Genomic DNA, 16,326 nt, shown 5'->3' with positions numbered 1-16,326 from the left:
GGTATCACCAGTTGAGAATCAAAGAAGATGATATATCTAAAATAGCCTTTAGAACTCGCTAGGGGTACTATGAATTTATAATAATGTCCTTTGGGTTGACAAATGCTCCAGCTGCATTCACGAACCTTATGAACAGAATTTTAAAGCCATTCCTTGATACCTTTATTGTCGTGTTTATAGATGATATTTTGGTATACTCTAAGAGCAAGGAAGATCATGTAGAACACCTCACAATAGCCTTGCAGACCTTGAAGGAGAATGAACTTTATGCAAAGTTTTAAAATGTGAGTTCTGGTTGCAGTCAGTGGCATTCTTAGGCCACGTGGTATCTAGTGAAGGCATAAAAGTAGATCCTCAGAAGATAGAAGCAGTCAAGAACTGGCCTAGACCAACAATGCTAACTGAAATCAAGAGTTTCTTGGGGTTAGCTGGCTACTATAGAAGGTTTGTAGAGGGGTTTTCCTCACTTGTAGCTCAATTAACTAAGTTGACTTAGAAAATAGCTAAGTTCTAGTGGTAAGACACTTGTGAGCAGAGTTTTCAAGAGTTAAAGAAGAGGTTGACCACTGCGCCTATGTTAACCTTGCTGACATGTTCGGGTGGGTTCACAGTGTATTATGATGCCTCTAGAGTGGGTCTTGGTTGCGTTCTTATGCAAAATGGAAAAGTTATTACTTATGCTTCCAGGAAGTTAAAGAATCATGAAAAGAACCACCCCACACATGACTTGGAGCTTGCAGCAGTATTGTTTGCGTTAAAGATATGGCGACACTACCTTTATGGGGTGGCTGGAGCTATTGAAGGATTATGACATCAATATCCTTTATTACCCGGGCAAAGCAAATGTGGTTGCATATGCACTTAGTAGGAAGACAATGGGTGTCTTGGCCCATCTTGCAATACAAAGGCGATCTTTGGGTTGAGAAATTCAAAATCTGACAAATGATGGAATTAGATTGGATGAGACCGAAGTAGGAGGTATAATTGCTTATGCCTTAGCGCAATCCTCCCTTGTTGTGCATGTTAAGGATAAGCAAGACGAAGATCCATACTTAGTGAAGTTCAAAGAAGGAGTCCGAAACAAAAAAATCACTACTTTCACTCTAGGAGGTGACAGAGTTTTGAAGTTGAATGATCGGTTATGTGTTCCTGATGTAGATGGTCTGAGAAAGGACATAATGGAAGAAGCTTACAGCTCGAGGTACTCTTTCCACCCAGGTTCTACCAAAATGTATATGGACTTGAAAAAGTTGTATTAGTGAAAGGTCATGAAGAAGCAAGTAGCAGATCATGTGGCTAAATATTTGAATTACCAGCTCGAGCATCAAAGGCCTGGTTGCCTAGCTAAAGATATAGAGATAGTACAATAGAAATGGGAGATGATTAATATGGATTTCATAGTAGGTCTACCTCGTACATACAGTAAGCATGATTTAATTTGGGTTATTGTAGACCAACTAACAAAATTTGCGCATTTCCTACCAGTAAAGACGACAGATTCCGCAGAGCAGTATGCATAGTTGTACATAAAAAAATAGTCCGATTGCATGGTACTCTAATTTCAATCATATCTGACTGAGGCCCTCAATTCACAGCGTATTTTTTGTAGGCATTTCAAAAAAGATAAGGTACCAAGATCAATTTGAGCACCACTTTCCATCCATAGAATGATGGTCAGGCATAAAAGACCATTCATACAATCGAAGATATGCTGCGAGCATGTGTTATAGATTTTGGAGGTAATTGGGATGATCACTTGCCACTTATAGAATTTGCTTACAATAACAGCTATCAGGTCAGCATTGGTATGACTCATTATAAAGCATTGTATGGGAAAAGATTTAGGTCTCCAGTAGGTTGGTTTGAACCAGTAGAGGTGCTGTTGATTGGTCCAAAGTTTGTTTGTGAGGCCTTAGAGAAAGTTCAGCTAATCAGAGAAAGACTGAAAGCAGCTCAGAGTCATCAAAAGTCTTATTCTGACAAGAGTCATCCTGACTTAGAGTTCATGGTTGGTGATAAGGTGTTTTTGAAAGTTTCACCAATGAAAGGAGTTATGAGATTTGGTAAGAAAGGAAAACTTAGTCCTAGATTTATCGGACCTTATGAAATTCTAGAAAAGAAAGGAAACGTGGCTTATGAGCTAGAGCTACCCGTTGAGTTGTCCTCTGTTCATTCTGTATTTCATGTGTCTATGCTTAGAAAGTACATTCATGATGAGTCGTATATAATACCTGTTGATACCATAGAAACTAAAGAAGGCTTGACTTATGAAGAGGTATTGTTAGTTTATATGAGTCTACCAAAATATAGAGTACCTAGTCCTCTATGAGATGATGCTTAGAATGTAGTAAAGGCTGAACGTAAAGAAGGCAAGATATTTTCTACGTGGAAAAATCCCACACAAGGGGATAAAAAAACCACAACCTACTCTTGTAGGCTTTTAACTCTACTAACTTGCAATCTCTCTATTACAAGTCACTTTGCAAAAACCCTATTGCAAAGACTTCAAACTAACTTGTGATGCAACCACCACAAGCCACTCTATAACTATCCTAGTTACAAAGGCTTTAAACTTATGACTATCCCTAGTCACATCATAAACTTAGAAGTTTAAGAATTTTGGTTTGTTCCTAAGACAACGCTTCTAAGAAAGCAAACTAGGAATTACAATGACGAACAAATAACAAGATTACAACTCAACTACGGATGTACATAAACTCATTTAGAAACTGATCCTTAGTGGAGTTGTCTTTTTATTCTTGACACACAAGTGACTTCAATACTGGATGAATACTTTTTGTTTCGTGAGAGAATATCACTGAATGCACAAAAAATGGTGTGCCTTGCACCAGGTTGTTTTATCACAAAAGATAGCACAATGGATAGTGATGTCAACTCTTGGTGCACGCGTCTTCCCAATGAGAAGTGACTGTTGTACTGTCTGCATAACCACTTCTGGGCAGTTGTGTTCCAGCTGGATAGTGGACTTTGTACTTTTGTCAGGACACACCAACGGACCAGGTCCTAGTTGTGTTCCTCTTCTATGATAGTTGCTAGATGGTCACTTTCTTCTGCTATGTTCCAGCTGTGTACTTGACTTGTACTTTTGTCAGAAAACCCTAAGGGAGCAGGTCCCTGTTGTGTTTCTCTTTATATTGATTGCGTACAGTCACTGACTTGTGCTTGTGTCGGAGAACCCTAAGGGACCAGGTCACCAGGTCCCTGTTGTGTTCCTCCTTGTGGTCGTTCATCCATTTGCTGATTTTCAGACTTCGACCAGTTCTCATGAAATGTATATCCAGGTTCTCTATCTGGTTCTTCGTGATAAATTTGTTAGATCTCTATAAACATAAGAAGCATAAAGCCAAGACATTGAAAACCCATCAATTTCCCCCTTTTTGATGATGACAAACTTAGGCATGGACATTATTTGTTTACAGTAGAAATAACCAGATGAGATGCCAGAGTTATACGAAGTTCCCCCTTAATCTCAGATCTCCCTCCTTTGTGATTTTCCCTCACTTATACATAAAGCATAAATTACCCCTCACCCACACACTTTCCCCCCTTTTGGCATCATTAAAAAGAACAAGTAATAAGCATAAAGAAGTCTAACATAGCTAGCTCATGCCACATATGTGCACACAACATGACAGAAAAGAGAAGCCAGAGGAAATCAGTAATGTACAGGCAAAAAAAGGGAGCTGTTTTATTAATGTTTACATTGGACTGAGCAAGTCAGGAGCAGTAATGGTTAAGTTCAACATGCCATCACACAAAAAGCAAACAAAAGTAAAACAACAACCATAAGATTTTGGAGCAAAAATAGCTGGACACTAAGAGGATCCTAGGGGACACTAAAGGAAGAAGGCTTGGAGGAAGAGACAACAATGGTTTTGAGAACCAGGTCCAGTCTAGCATTTGCAGACAATTGTTCTTCAAGTAATTGAGCCCGAAGTCTGTCATTTTCCTTTGTCAGTCGTGCAACTTCCTCATTGACAGAATCAGGTCCTTTAGCTGCTTGACTGATCTGAGTTTCCAATATGGCATTTCGAGCCCTCAGCCTTCTAATTTCCTCAAAAGCTGCATTTTGAGCGTTGATCAGTTGAGAAATGGTCAAGATACTTTAACCAATTCTTTCTACACATTCATATTCTTCTAGAGTGGTCTTAGAGAAGGTCTGCTTGCGTGTGCCTACTCTGGGATTCCCCAAGGGGACATTGTAGAATCTGAACACTTGAGTGAGGAGAAAGCCATAAGGTAACCCATGATTTCCACACTTAAAGTTTGCCACCTTTTGCATATGGTCTATCATGATTGCTAGCAAATTGATTGGGACAAACTCATCAAGCGCTTCCATTAGAACCATATCTGATTTTGTAGCAATAGATCACCTCTCAGAACGAGGTAAGAGCACTTTATTGACCAGTTCAAATAGAAGCTGATACTCAGGAAACAATACCTTCTTGTGCACCTGTTCCCCCTATTGAATAGCTTGCTCTTTCATGATAGCTCTCCTAAAGTTCTCCCCACAGACACCCTTGACTGAGGACATACCTTCACACAGAATTCTAAGAACCTTTCCCGATGTTGAAGCGTCGAGCATAATGTCTATTCCATTTACGAGCGCACAGATGTGATCCATCTCAATAGTGAAAAGAGATGCGTAAAAAGTTTGTACTGCGTCTTCATACACCAGAGGCATTCTCCCTTCAAATAAGTGTTCCCATTGTTGAAATTCCACAATTTCCAGAAATTGTCTCATGCCTGTCATTTCCGAATTGCTGGGTCAAATGTACGACCCCACAACACTTTTTGAGTTCTTAATCTCTGCTGCCAAAGACCACCATCACAGGTCATGGACCTTATTGAACCAGGTTCTTTAACAGTTTCTCTTTTTCGTTTGCTAGACCCTTCGACAGAATTTCCTTTCCAGCTTGCTATCCCCACAGTATTGTCCTCAGACACAGCTAGCTCAGTTTGACTCCATTTAGACTTGCTTTTGTACTTCATGGATGACACTTTCTGTTCCTCAACAGTTTCATTGGAGGCCTTTTCCATAGACCTTTGAACTGTCATAGATTGTTGTACTAAGGAACCAGGTTCCCTAGAAGCATCTTTGTCTATCCAGTTTACCAACACACTCTTGATGAAATCCATTGGATTTATTTTCCTCTTTTACTTGTCTTGACACTCCTCTTACTCTTCTGCAATGAGGATTCAGAACTCTCTTGCTGCAGTGCCCTAATAGTGGGTGATTTGGAGGAAGACTCTAAGAGCTTGGAGTGAATAGGAGGTGCAGGAGTGAGTTTGCATGGAAGATAATCAGGTTCATCAGAAGGCTTTTCTGAGAATATCTCGTAAGCCAAGGACTCGAGGAGTGCTGTGGTTCTTACATCTCCTACGAATATAATTTCTTCCCCCTGGTATTCAGATGAGAGATATGCTCCTTCATTCATCAGACTCTCAGCAGCTATAGCCATGATGTTATAAGCTACTTCCTTTTCTGGTAACTCCTTGAGAGTCACTAAGTCCAACATGGAGGAGTTCAGATACTGGTCAGGATCATCCTCAGGGGCTTCTAACACTTGAGAAGTAAAACCTCATATGTGTTCTTTAATGAGATCATAGGATTAGATATAGGGTTCTCAAAATGATGGTAAATAGGGTTTATCAGAAATGGAAAAACTGTAGGAGTGGAGGAGGAACCAGGAGTGGGTAAGGTGGTAGAAGGAGTGAAATAGTGACACTCTGGGATGATTTCAAGGAAAATAACAAAATGGGAACGGTGTTAATGGTGGGAGAATGAGACGATTGTTCGATCTCCATTAGATGAGTACTTGGTAGACTAGTAGAGAGAGAAAGAGAGAGATGAGGAGAAGATCCTAGATATACAAAGGAGATGAAGGTTCATGACTTGCCATGAGATAGAAAGAAAGTTTTATTGGAAGAAGGGCTAATGATGAGTGGAGAGTGAAACAGGTTCTGAATAGTTCTAAAAACGGCAGTAGATTTGTGGGGAAGTGTTACTGTACAGAGGAGATGAAGGGATTTGAAAGACAAGACATGACACGCAGACGTTGAAAAGTCGGATGATGTGGTAGTTGAGTTAATTTTGTTAAAAAAAAATTTGTTTTGAGAGGGCATGCAGAGTTAAGCACATTACTACTAACCTGAGGTATAGGAACCTGATGCCAGAACAATTTTTTAAAGAAGGTTTTAGCAGCTCCTCTCTCGCAGTTCATAACTGTACCTTTAGCTTCTATGATCGTCATGCGTGTTTACCTACAACGATATTGATGTGAGTTAGGCTTGGTCAGAAAACACTTTAGCTACCTTTACCTAGTGTTGTCTTACATAGCACACTGATGGAGGATCAGGTTCTTCATTAGACTTTTGTGACCCCATCTTCACCTTGATTGATCTAGAATATTCTCTACTCGAGGCTTTGATTTAGATATCTGGAATTTGGTCTTCTGTTCTGCAATACTTTACATAGATCAATCCCTTCTTCATATTGACCATCAGAAGATGATCTCACCCTTCAATGTGCTTGACCCTCTTGTTTTTGAAATTCTTCTTCAGTTGTTGATGAGGCCATTGAGTTTTGCTTCATTGTCTCCCAAAGGATGAGACATGAATCATGACAAGTGAACCGTTCCAAATGTGCTTTCCTTTTCCATAGAAAAACCTGCATAGTGAACATCATCATATCCAACAGGATTAAAAGTACTGTCACCTACGGGGTAACACAGGACCAGGTCCTGAGTTCCTCTAAGGTATTTCAAACTTTTTGTGGGTAGCCTTCAAGTAGGATTCCTACAGACTTACACTTTCGATTCTATTCTGGAGTAGAGATATAGAAGGAGAAAAAAAAATTACATGCTTATCTAACTCTAGAATAAAAGAGAGTGATTGACTTGTCACGTAGATAGGAGCCTTTGGTTTTCCAATTTGAGATAGAAGTTTGATGATGTGGAGGTTAATTTGATTTCCCCACACTTTGTGTTCTGCTGCTTGTGCTGTGCAATGAGCTGCATCTTCATTCTTCCTTCAGCTTCAGTGGTAGTAGGTGACATACTAGGTTCTTTATGAGACGTAGAGGATGATGTTGCGTTGTCTTTCGCTAGTCTCCTTCATCTTACTCATTTTATCATCCTCCCTATTTGAAGCCTCAGATATTTCCCAGAGACAAGGTTGGTTCATCATATTGATCATCACCGTTTCTTTCTTGGCAAGGGAAAGTGTCTTGTTAAATACCCCATGAGCACCTTCTACCATTTAGTATGCCCTTTGTTGGAGACTTTGTGGCCTTGTTTTGTGGATTCTACCCAGAAAGATTCCTTCGCTCGTCTTTTTGTATTGAGCTTCCCAAGCTGATCCTTCCTGTTGTCGAGAACATGGCATTTTCCTCCATTTGGCAGCTCATGGTGGGTTTTGATTTAGGAGGGACCTGATCCGACACCTGTTCTCCATGTAGAAATCAATGTTTACTGCTTTTGCCCAGAATTTCTTGGTAATTCCATAGTTGATAAGCATTGTCCATGCAACATTTTCCAGTTCCGTTCTTTCTTTCAGCAATACCATTTTGCTGTGGAGTCCTTGAGTGGTGAGAAATTGTGCGCGATCCCTTTTTCCCCCTCCTCCTTCATTTTGTGAACTCATGTCCAGATGACACTTGAGTTTGGCAGACCACGAACCAGGTCCTGCTGAGTTAATTTATTCGGAGGTAAGAAGTTTGCATATACCAATCCTTCGTGCCATGGTTGCGACTTCACTCATCTCATACCACCAGCTTGTGGAGATTCATAATTAGTTGGAGTGGATTTTCTTGTTTCCTTTGTCCACTAAGACCACTTGGCGAGTTATCAGATAGGTGACTGCACTTTTTAGGCCATGCATATAGTGCACGTTCCCACTTAAGTGCCAAAAGAACCTTTCTACTTTTTCATTCATTGAGAATGTACCCTTTACTTCCTTGTTAAAGATACATTCCCTTCCTGCAGGGCTTTCAGTGAGAAGAGATTCATGATGTTTTTAGTTGCGTGCTTTAAGCATCCACTGTCCATAGTCCATCGCAGTCAGCTTCCTCTTATTGTTCCCTGCTCATGCAAATCAAGGGTTAGATTTAGGAACCCAAAGTAGTTTGGGTCCCTTGTTATTATAAAAAGGATGAATGAAGTATTTCCTAGTCAATGTAGGCAACATCCGCTTTTTGCGAGTGGTATCTGGTCCTTTGTTAGTAGTAACTCCATCAGTAAACACTTTGTTTTTTTGAGCAGACTGAACTCTGTCCTGGAAATTTTCTTTAAAATGCCCATTGTTCCCATAGTGGGTACATAGCCAGTTATCAGGTACAGTGACATACTTGCTGTGCGGGTTGTAGGGAGTTTTCTCCCTTTGGAACCTGAAGCCCTGCTTGTTCCCACTGTTGTTGAGATATATGGCAGTGACAGCATTTGAGGACCAGGTCCACTTTAGAGATTTCTCAAGATCATTTCTTACTTTATCCAATTCAGCTTGAAGTTGCTGATTCCTCTCGAGTTCACTATAGAGACTGGTTTTCACAACAGTTAACTCCTTTTCAATCATGATGTGCATCTCACTCGCTACTTCCTTTCCTTTACCAAGACTTACATTCCTATGTTCTCTATTGAGTCCCTCAATGGTTTTCTCTAGATCAATGCATATTACTAACAGGTCATCCCTTTCTTCTTCAGTAGATGCAACTTTTTCTTCTAAGGTGTGTTTCTTATTGTTAAGACCTTCTATTGTTTCTTTTAGATCAACAACTACTACCATCAGATCGTCTCTCTCATTTTCAACACTAGTTATTCTTTCATTCAAGGCTTCCTTTTCTTTTTTAAGATTAGCTATGGTCTCATTTAAGTCCACTACATAGACCACTAGATCATCTCTAGATTGCTCTGCCTCTCCTAGTTCTATGGTCAAGATCTCCTTATCGTTTATAAGGCTATAATAGGCATCAATTAAGACATTAGAGAAAGACCTTAGCTTCTTAGAAGAATAGGATTTCAGATTTCTCTGAACATCCCTGAAGTTTACCTCATCTTCTTCATCATCATCATCTGACTGAGCCATCAGTGCGAACAGTGAATCGTACTTCGTTGCTTTAGTTTCCACTTCCATCATGGAACTGTTTTCTGCATCTAATTCCTGTTCGGATTCACTTGAGGAGTCTCCCCAAGCAGCAAGAGCCTGCTTAACGATATTGTCTGCAACACCTTTTCGATTGAATCTTTTATCTGAAACCAGGTTCCTTTTTCCTACTTTGTCAGGATTTTGCTTGTATTGCTCCTGTTTCGCGAGTGTGCAGTCTTTGATGAAATGCCCTGACTTTCTACATATGTGACAGGGATTGTTGTTCCTTGTTTTACTTGAACTGCCCCACTTTGGTATACCACCATTTCTTTGAGCCATCTTTTGAAATCTCTTAGTAAGATAGGCCATGTCACTATCTTCATCACTTGAATCACTGCTTTCAGCCTTAAGCACCAGGTTCTTTTATTTCTTGGGTTCTCTTCTTTCACTGTCTTTCTTTCCTTTCATATCGTATGTATTCAGATTACCAATCAACTCATCCGTGGTCAGAGTCTGTAGATCTTTAGCTTCAGTGATGACATTTACCTTACTTTCCCAAGACCCAGGTAGAACACTAAGGATTTTCCTTACAAGCTTGTTTCTGGTAATGACATCTCTAAGTGAGTGAAGCTCATTTATGATGGAGGTGAATCTGGTGTGCATATCTTGTATGGACTCATCATTTTTCATCTTGAAGAGCTCATATTCAGTGGTGAGCATGTCGATCTTGGATTGTTTGACATGAGTAGTTCCTTTGTGTGCGGTTTGTAAAGCTTCCCATATTTCTTTGGTAGTATCACAAGCTGATACTCTGTTGTACTCATCAGGTCCTATGCCACACATCAAGATTTTTTTGGCACGATAGTTCTTTTCTACAACTTTTCTGTCAATGACGCTGTACTCTCCTCCCTTTGGATGCCAATGGTCCTGTTTCTTCAATCTTCTTCATGGGAACATGTGGACCATCACAAATGATGTGCCACAGCTCTGAAACTTCTGCCATCATAAAATCATGCATACGGGTCTTCCACCATCCATAGTATTGACCATTGAATCTGGGAGGTCGATAGGTTGATTGTCCTTCTTCAAAGTTTGGTGGAGAAGCCATTAAGGATCCTTTCTAGGTATTATCCTGATAGGAGAAACTTTCTCTGATACCAATTTTTAGTTTATATGAGTCCACCAAACTATAAAGTACCTGGTTCTCTATGAGATGATGCTTAGAATGCAGTAAAGACTGAACGTAAAGAAGACAAGAGATTTTCTCCGTGGAAAAATCCCACACAAGGAGATAAAAAAATCACGACCTACTCTTGTAGGCTTTTAACTATACTAACTTGCAATCCCCCTATTACAAGTCACTTTGCAAAAACCCTATCGCAAAGACTTCAAACTAACTTGTGATGCAACTACCACAAGCCACTCTATAACTATCCTAGTTACAAAAGTTTTAAACTTATGACTATCCCTAGTCACAACATAAACTCAGAAGTTTATGAATTTTGGTTTGTTCCTAAGACAACGCTTCTAGGAAAGAAAACTAGGAATTATAATGACGAACAAATAACAAGATTACAACTCAACTACGGATGTACATAAACTCATTTAGAAACTGATCCTTAGTGGAGTTGTCTTCTTGTTCTTGACACACCAGTGACTTCAATACCAAATGAATACTTTTTGTTTCTTGAGAGAATATCACTAAAGGCACAAAAAATGGCGTGCCTTGCACCAGGTTGTTTTATCATAAAAGATAGCACAATGGATAGTGATGTCAACTCTTGGTGCACGCTTTTTCCCAATGAGAAGTAACTGTTGTACTGTCTGCACAGCCACTTCTGGGCAGTTGCATTCCAGCTGGATAGTGAACTTTGTACTTCTGTCAGGACACACCAACGGACGAGGTCCTAGTTGTGTTCCTCTTCTGTGATAGTTGCTAGATGGTCACTTTCTTCTGCTACGTTCCAGCTGTGTACTTGACTTGTACTTCTGTCAGAGAACCCTAAGGGAGCAGGTCCCTGTTGTGTTTCTCTTTATATTAATTGCATACAGTCACTGACTTGTGCTTGTATCGGAGAACCCTAAGGGACCAGGTCAACAGGTCCCTGTTGTGTTCCTCCCTATGGTCGTTCATCCATTTGCTGATTTTTAGACTTCGACCAGTTCTCATGAAATGTATATCCAGGTTTTCTATCTGGTTCTTCGCGGCAAGTTTGTTAGATCATCAAAATATAAGAAGCATAAAGCCAAGACATTGAAAACCCTCAGGTACCTATAGAAATTCTTGATAGGCAAGTAAGAAAGTTGAGAACAAAAGATATAACATCGGTAAAAGTTTGTATAGTAATCATGATTTAAAAGAGGCTACGTGGGAGGTCGAGGAATATATTAGGAAGAAATATCCATATTTATTTGAGAAAAAAGATATGTGAACCTAGGTTTGGTTTGACATTTATATTTTATTTATTAAATACAAGTTAGCATGTGTTTATGTCCTTGCTAGATTATAGTTAGTTGTTGAAGTAATTTAGTTTCTGTCAGAGTATATTTAGTTATTTAATAATTTAGCGTCATGCCAACGTATATTTAATTCATTAAAGTTAGTTACTTTTTGCAGAAGTGGTGTACTTTAGATTTTGGTTGGTTATTGTGGTACCTCCTTACCAGAGTGTGAGTAATTAGTCTATGAGTTGTGTATGGTGCCTATGAATGACCTGTTATGGTATATTTAGTTTTTTTGGTGTAGCTGTGGTATTGGTGATAGGGATATTTTTTTTGGATAGTCCAATTTACATGGGAGACTCTGCTGAAATTTTTAAAAATTTATGGAGTTAGCCAAAATTTTGAGTCCCTTGGAAAAGTGAGTAGTGCTAAGAAATTTAAGAAGTTCAAGGACCTAAGGAATGATTGTTAGCTTAAGAATAAGGCCATAGCAACATTCGAGGATGAATGTTTTTAAGGAGGGAAGATTGTAATAGTCCTCAAATCTATAAAAGTTTCAAGACACACTAAATATATAATTTATTTTTTTAATCTTAAATTATACTTCTATTACGGAGTTAAACCCTTGTGATTGATTTTTAGTTACTTTTCTATTTATAAAGAATTGGATATATAAATAGGGGAATATTAATAATTTTAGGATTATTAATTATTAGAAGTGGGTATAATTAAATACTAGATAAAAAAAAGCAAACAAATAAAACAAAGAAAAAAGTGCACGTGACTAACCCATAAAGTGAGTATTGACAGGAAAACAAAGGGCTTAATGCCTTGAACAAAACAGAAAGCATTCTGTTTTCTCACGCAGGCAAAAACTTAAAGCCCTTTGTGAAACGGAGGCAGCCACAAAGTTACTCACGCATGGAAAATTCTAGAGTCCTTTACAACTCACTTATTCTTGAACTCAAGTATATAAGATTCCTTATTGTCAATCATCCTACAATAGTAATAGGTAAGAATTGAATAGTTAATTCCCTTCTTCCTCTGTATCAACAGTAAGTTCCATGTTTAGGCATGAAACTTTAAAATTAATTCAAATGCACTGGTTGTTGTAGAATCAATTGTTTGACGGGTATAAATTGAACTGGGCCTATGTATTGGCTCAAGGAGTTTTGAGGTGAGTTGATATAACCCTTTACTAAAGTGGTTTAACTCACAAAAGCACGCATACAAGGTGTTTGATGAATTGCTTAAAAGAGATTATATGTACTTAATTGGAGCGAGAGAGTACCTATCAACATAGAATTGTTCTAGCTAAAGTTTAGATGATTTATTATGATATATATTCATAAATATTCAAATTTTTGTGTTATTCTTATATGCCATTTTCATGTTGAAAATTTATGAAGGAGCAAGAATCTTTAGATATACTTTTGAATATTTATTTCATTCTTATGTCATGCTTTACATTTAAGGATACTAGTATGAGTATGTATAGGATATTTCAGAAAAGATTTATACTTGAAAAGTTACAAGAAGAAGTTTAGAATTTTTTTTTGGAGTATCCTATATTCTGAGAAGGGGTCATCGTCCAGGCCAAGGGTACTGATCAAGGCGTTGACTTCCTGAAACTACTTGTGCCAAAGTAGGGAGCACACGAGCTGAGGGTCTCGTTGCTGAGAATTTGCCAAGCCAAGCTAAGGTATGGTACATGAGCGCTGAGAACCATGAAGCGATTGATACCTCGTGGATTGGGCCTATTCGATCAGGTTAGGATCGAACCCATGTCGTCACACGGTATCTGAGACAAAATTAAGTCAGGATTATTGGAACTCCCAAAGTATAAAGTGAAGTATTTTTTTTATAAAAAAGAAAAAAAAAGAATTTCTTTTAGAATATTCATAAACTACTATTATGGAATTATTTTAGAATTGTTCTTATAAGCTTTATGTTTTACATGCATTTAGAATCTTTGCTCATAATATATATATTATTAAAGTTCGTCTCATGTCGTAGAGACTCATTGAGTACAATAGATGGTACTGACGTTCTCTTTTGGGAACCTATGTTGGTCTGCGGTACAATGTAGGAATCAGTTTTGTAGGCGAGCAGGCTACATGTTAGGACTTCTCAAACTTCTAGTGCTATTGGTGAGCTCCGCTTTTGTTCGCGGAGTAATCCTTTGAGTCGACATTATTTACCTATTTCTTTGTTTACTTAGAGAACTGGCCAAGAAATCTCATGTCCTGAGCAGTGCGTCAGTTTATCAGTAGAGGCTTCATAGACACAATCGTTGGGTTAAGATTCATATATATTTTTATTATAACTTAGTAGTATTTCAGTGGTTACTAAGAGTAAAGTTTTAGAGTTGGTTTATTTTAGACATTTAAATTATTTAAAACTATTTGGTTAAAGTATTGCCTTATTGCATATAAGCTTGAAGTTATAATAGATTTGATAAGCGCAGATGGTTCACTTGGTCATGTTTAGTAATCGGGTGCCGGTCACGGATTGTTCAGAAAATGGGCTGTTATAGATGGTATCAGAGCCACTCTTGTGTTAGACATGCCGATAGTGGGTCAGAGTTCATCCTAGTTTAGGCAAATCCCGATTAGGTGGGGGCAAACCTTAGTGTTGAGTCTAGGAAAATCCCACGTGGTAGGGCAAACCTCAGCGAGGACGCTAAGTCCATAAGAGTGGGTGTATGTAACACCTCAAACTTTAGACAGAATCCTACATCGGCAAAACACAAGAGGGATATTGGGTATATAAGTTAACAAGTCGTATACCCTAGTGACACTTTTTAAATCCGTGAAGGCCTAGGCTCAAAGCGGACAATATCACTAGCGGGTTCGGCTGTTACAGATTTGATCCCTGTGAAACTCACAAAATCTAAGAATTACGGGATATGAAGTAGGACGATGAAAATTGCCCTGCTTGGGAAGAGAAAGCTAGGGTTTGTGAATGGCACTTGTACGATGGAATCATGCACTGTAGAGTTACAAGAGCAATGGGATACTTGTAATGCCATTATCCTTTCATGGCTTATGAACACAGTGTCCACAGAACTCCTATGTGGAATTGCATATGCTTCAAATGCTCACCTCGTGTGGGAAGACTTGAGAGAGAGATTTAATAAAGTAAATCGCGGGAGAATATTTCAGCTGCATCGGGCCATTGCCACTCTCTCAATAGGTGTAGATTATGTTTCATGTTACTTCACAAAATTGAAGGATTTGTGGATTGAGTATAATGCTATGGTACCTAAGGCCAATTCAAGGGATTATTTTGATCATCTAGAAAAGTAAAGATTGTTGCAATTCCTTAGTAGATTAAACGATTCTTATGATCAAGCTAGAAGATAGATCCTTATGAAGTCGAATTTGCCTTCCATCAATCAAGCTTATGTAATGGTAATTGAAGATAAATCTAGACAATCTCCTGGTATGGGTGTAATGAGTGATAAGAATGAAGTAGTGGCTATGCAAGTTGGCCGTGGTCAAGACTACAAGGAAAAGAAGCTTTTTCTACAGTGTGAATATTGTGGCTACAAAAGCCACAACAAGGAAAATTGCTATAATTAGCTCACTGGATATCTTGAAGACTTTAAGGGAAAGGAAAGATTCAATCAGCCTAGTACTGGGCAGTTTGGTCGTGGAAATGGTGGTGCAAGTATAAAATTTGGTCGAGGAACTCCACACTTTAATGTTGTCAACAATGTTTCTAGCATTGCAGGTAGTGGAAGTAATGCAGGTAATGCATAATCAATGTTCTTCTAGCTGTGACTTGCAGGATATTTTTGCTGGAAAGGGACAATTCTTCACAGAGGAACAATACAGGTAGATCTTAGCATTGTACAACAAGAAGCCATCTGACAATCAAACCAATATGGCTGGTATTACAGATTTCTTCATGTCTAAAAGTATTACAAGTGAGTGGATTATGGACTCAGGTGCCACACATCACATAGCTGCATCTAAGGATTTGTTAACAAATAATAACACTAGGAAATAATCTAAAGGCACAATACATTTTCCTACTGGAGATAAGATTCCTATTTCTCATACAGGCCATGCATTTTTATTTGGTATTGAGGTTATAAACGATGTCCTATATGTACCAAATTTCAAATTTAACCTCATGTTAGTATCCAAACTCACAAGAGAACTACGGTGCTCAGTGAATTTTTTCCTGACTTTTGTCCTCTTCCAGGAGCTTTACAGTGGTAGAGTGAAGTGGATTGGTAAGGAGACGGGTGGTTTGTACATTGTCAAAGGTAGCAGTAATAACAACAATAGAGGTTGTAATGTAGCAACAACAATTACAATGAAGGAGGATTGCAGATTATGGCACCAAAGGCTTGGTCACCCCTCAGCTTCAGCTATGAAGTGTATGGATTGGTTAGGAAGCATTGTGTAAATAGTGATCTTCTGAATAATTGTCATGTGTGTTTCTTAGCTAAACAAACTAGATTGTTGTTTCCTACATGTATTTTTAGGGCAGTATCTCCTTTTGATCTTGTCCACATGGACCTATGGGGCCTTTATAAAATACCTACCTATGACAAGAAGTATTACTTTCTTACTATTGTGGATGACTTTAGTAGGTTTACTTGGATTCATCTACTGCAACTCAAATCTGAAACAATCATTTCAATTAAAAACTAACTATCAATGGTAAGAAACCAGTTTGGAGCAATGGTAAAAGTGTTAAGATTTGATAATGGAACAGAGTTCTTCAACTCAAAGTGCAATGAGCTGTTATAGAGTTTTGGAATATTGC

The 16,326-nt window shown here is 38.6% G+C and overlaps 1 protein-coding gene across 1 annotated transcript; it reads left to right on the top strand.

The window, feature by feature from the left end:
- The first annotated feature begins 14,465 nt into the window (after positions 1–14,465).
- On the top strand, positions 14,466–14,852 carry LOC142161997 (uncharacterized). The gene has a single exon (XM_075218292.1). The coding sequence runs from the start codon at positions 14,466–14,468 to the stop codon at positions 14,850–14,852; it is 387 nt and encodes a 128-aa protein (XP_075074393.1).
- The last annotated feature ends 1,474 nt before the right edge of the window (positions 14,853–16,326 follow it).

The sequence above is a fragment of the Nicotiana tabacum genome, chromosome 7, assembly GCF_000715075.1.
Source record: "Nicotiana tabacum cultivar K326 chromosome 7, ASM71507v2, whole genome shotgun sequence".
Lineage (NCBI taxonomy): Eukaryota > Viridiplantae > Streptophyta > Magnoliopsida > Solanales > Solanaceae > Nicotiana > Nicotiana tabacum.
This window is presented reverse-complemented; position numbering and strand designations above follow the sequence as displayed.

Excerpts from the sequence above, each read along its gene's own strand:
- LOC142161997 (XM_075218292.1), top strand. The coding sequence starts at position 14,466 with ATGAAAATTGCCCTGCTTGGGAAGAGAAAGCTAGGGTTTGTGAATGGC.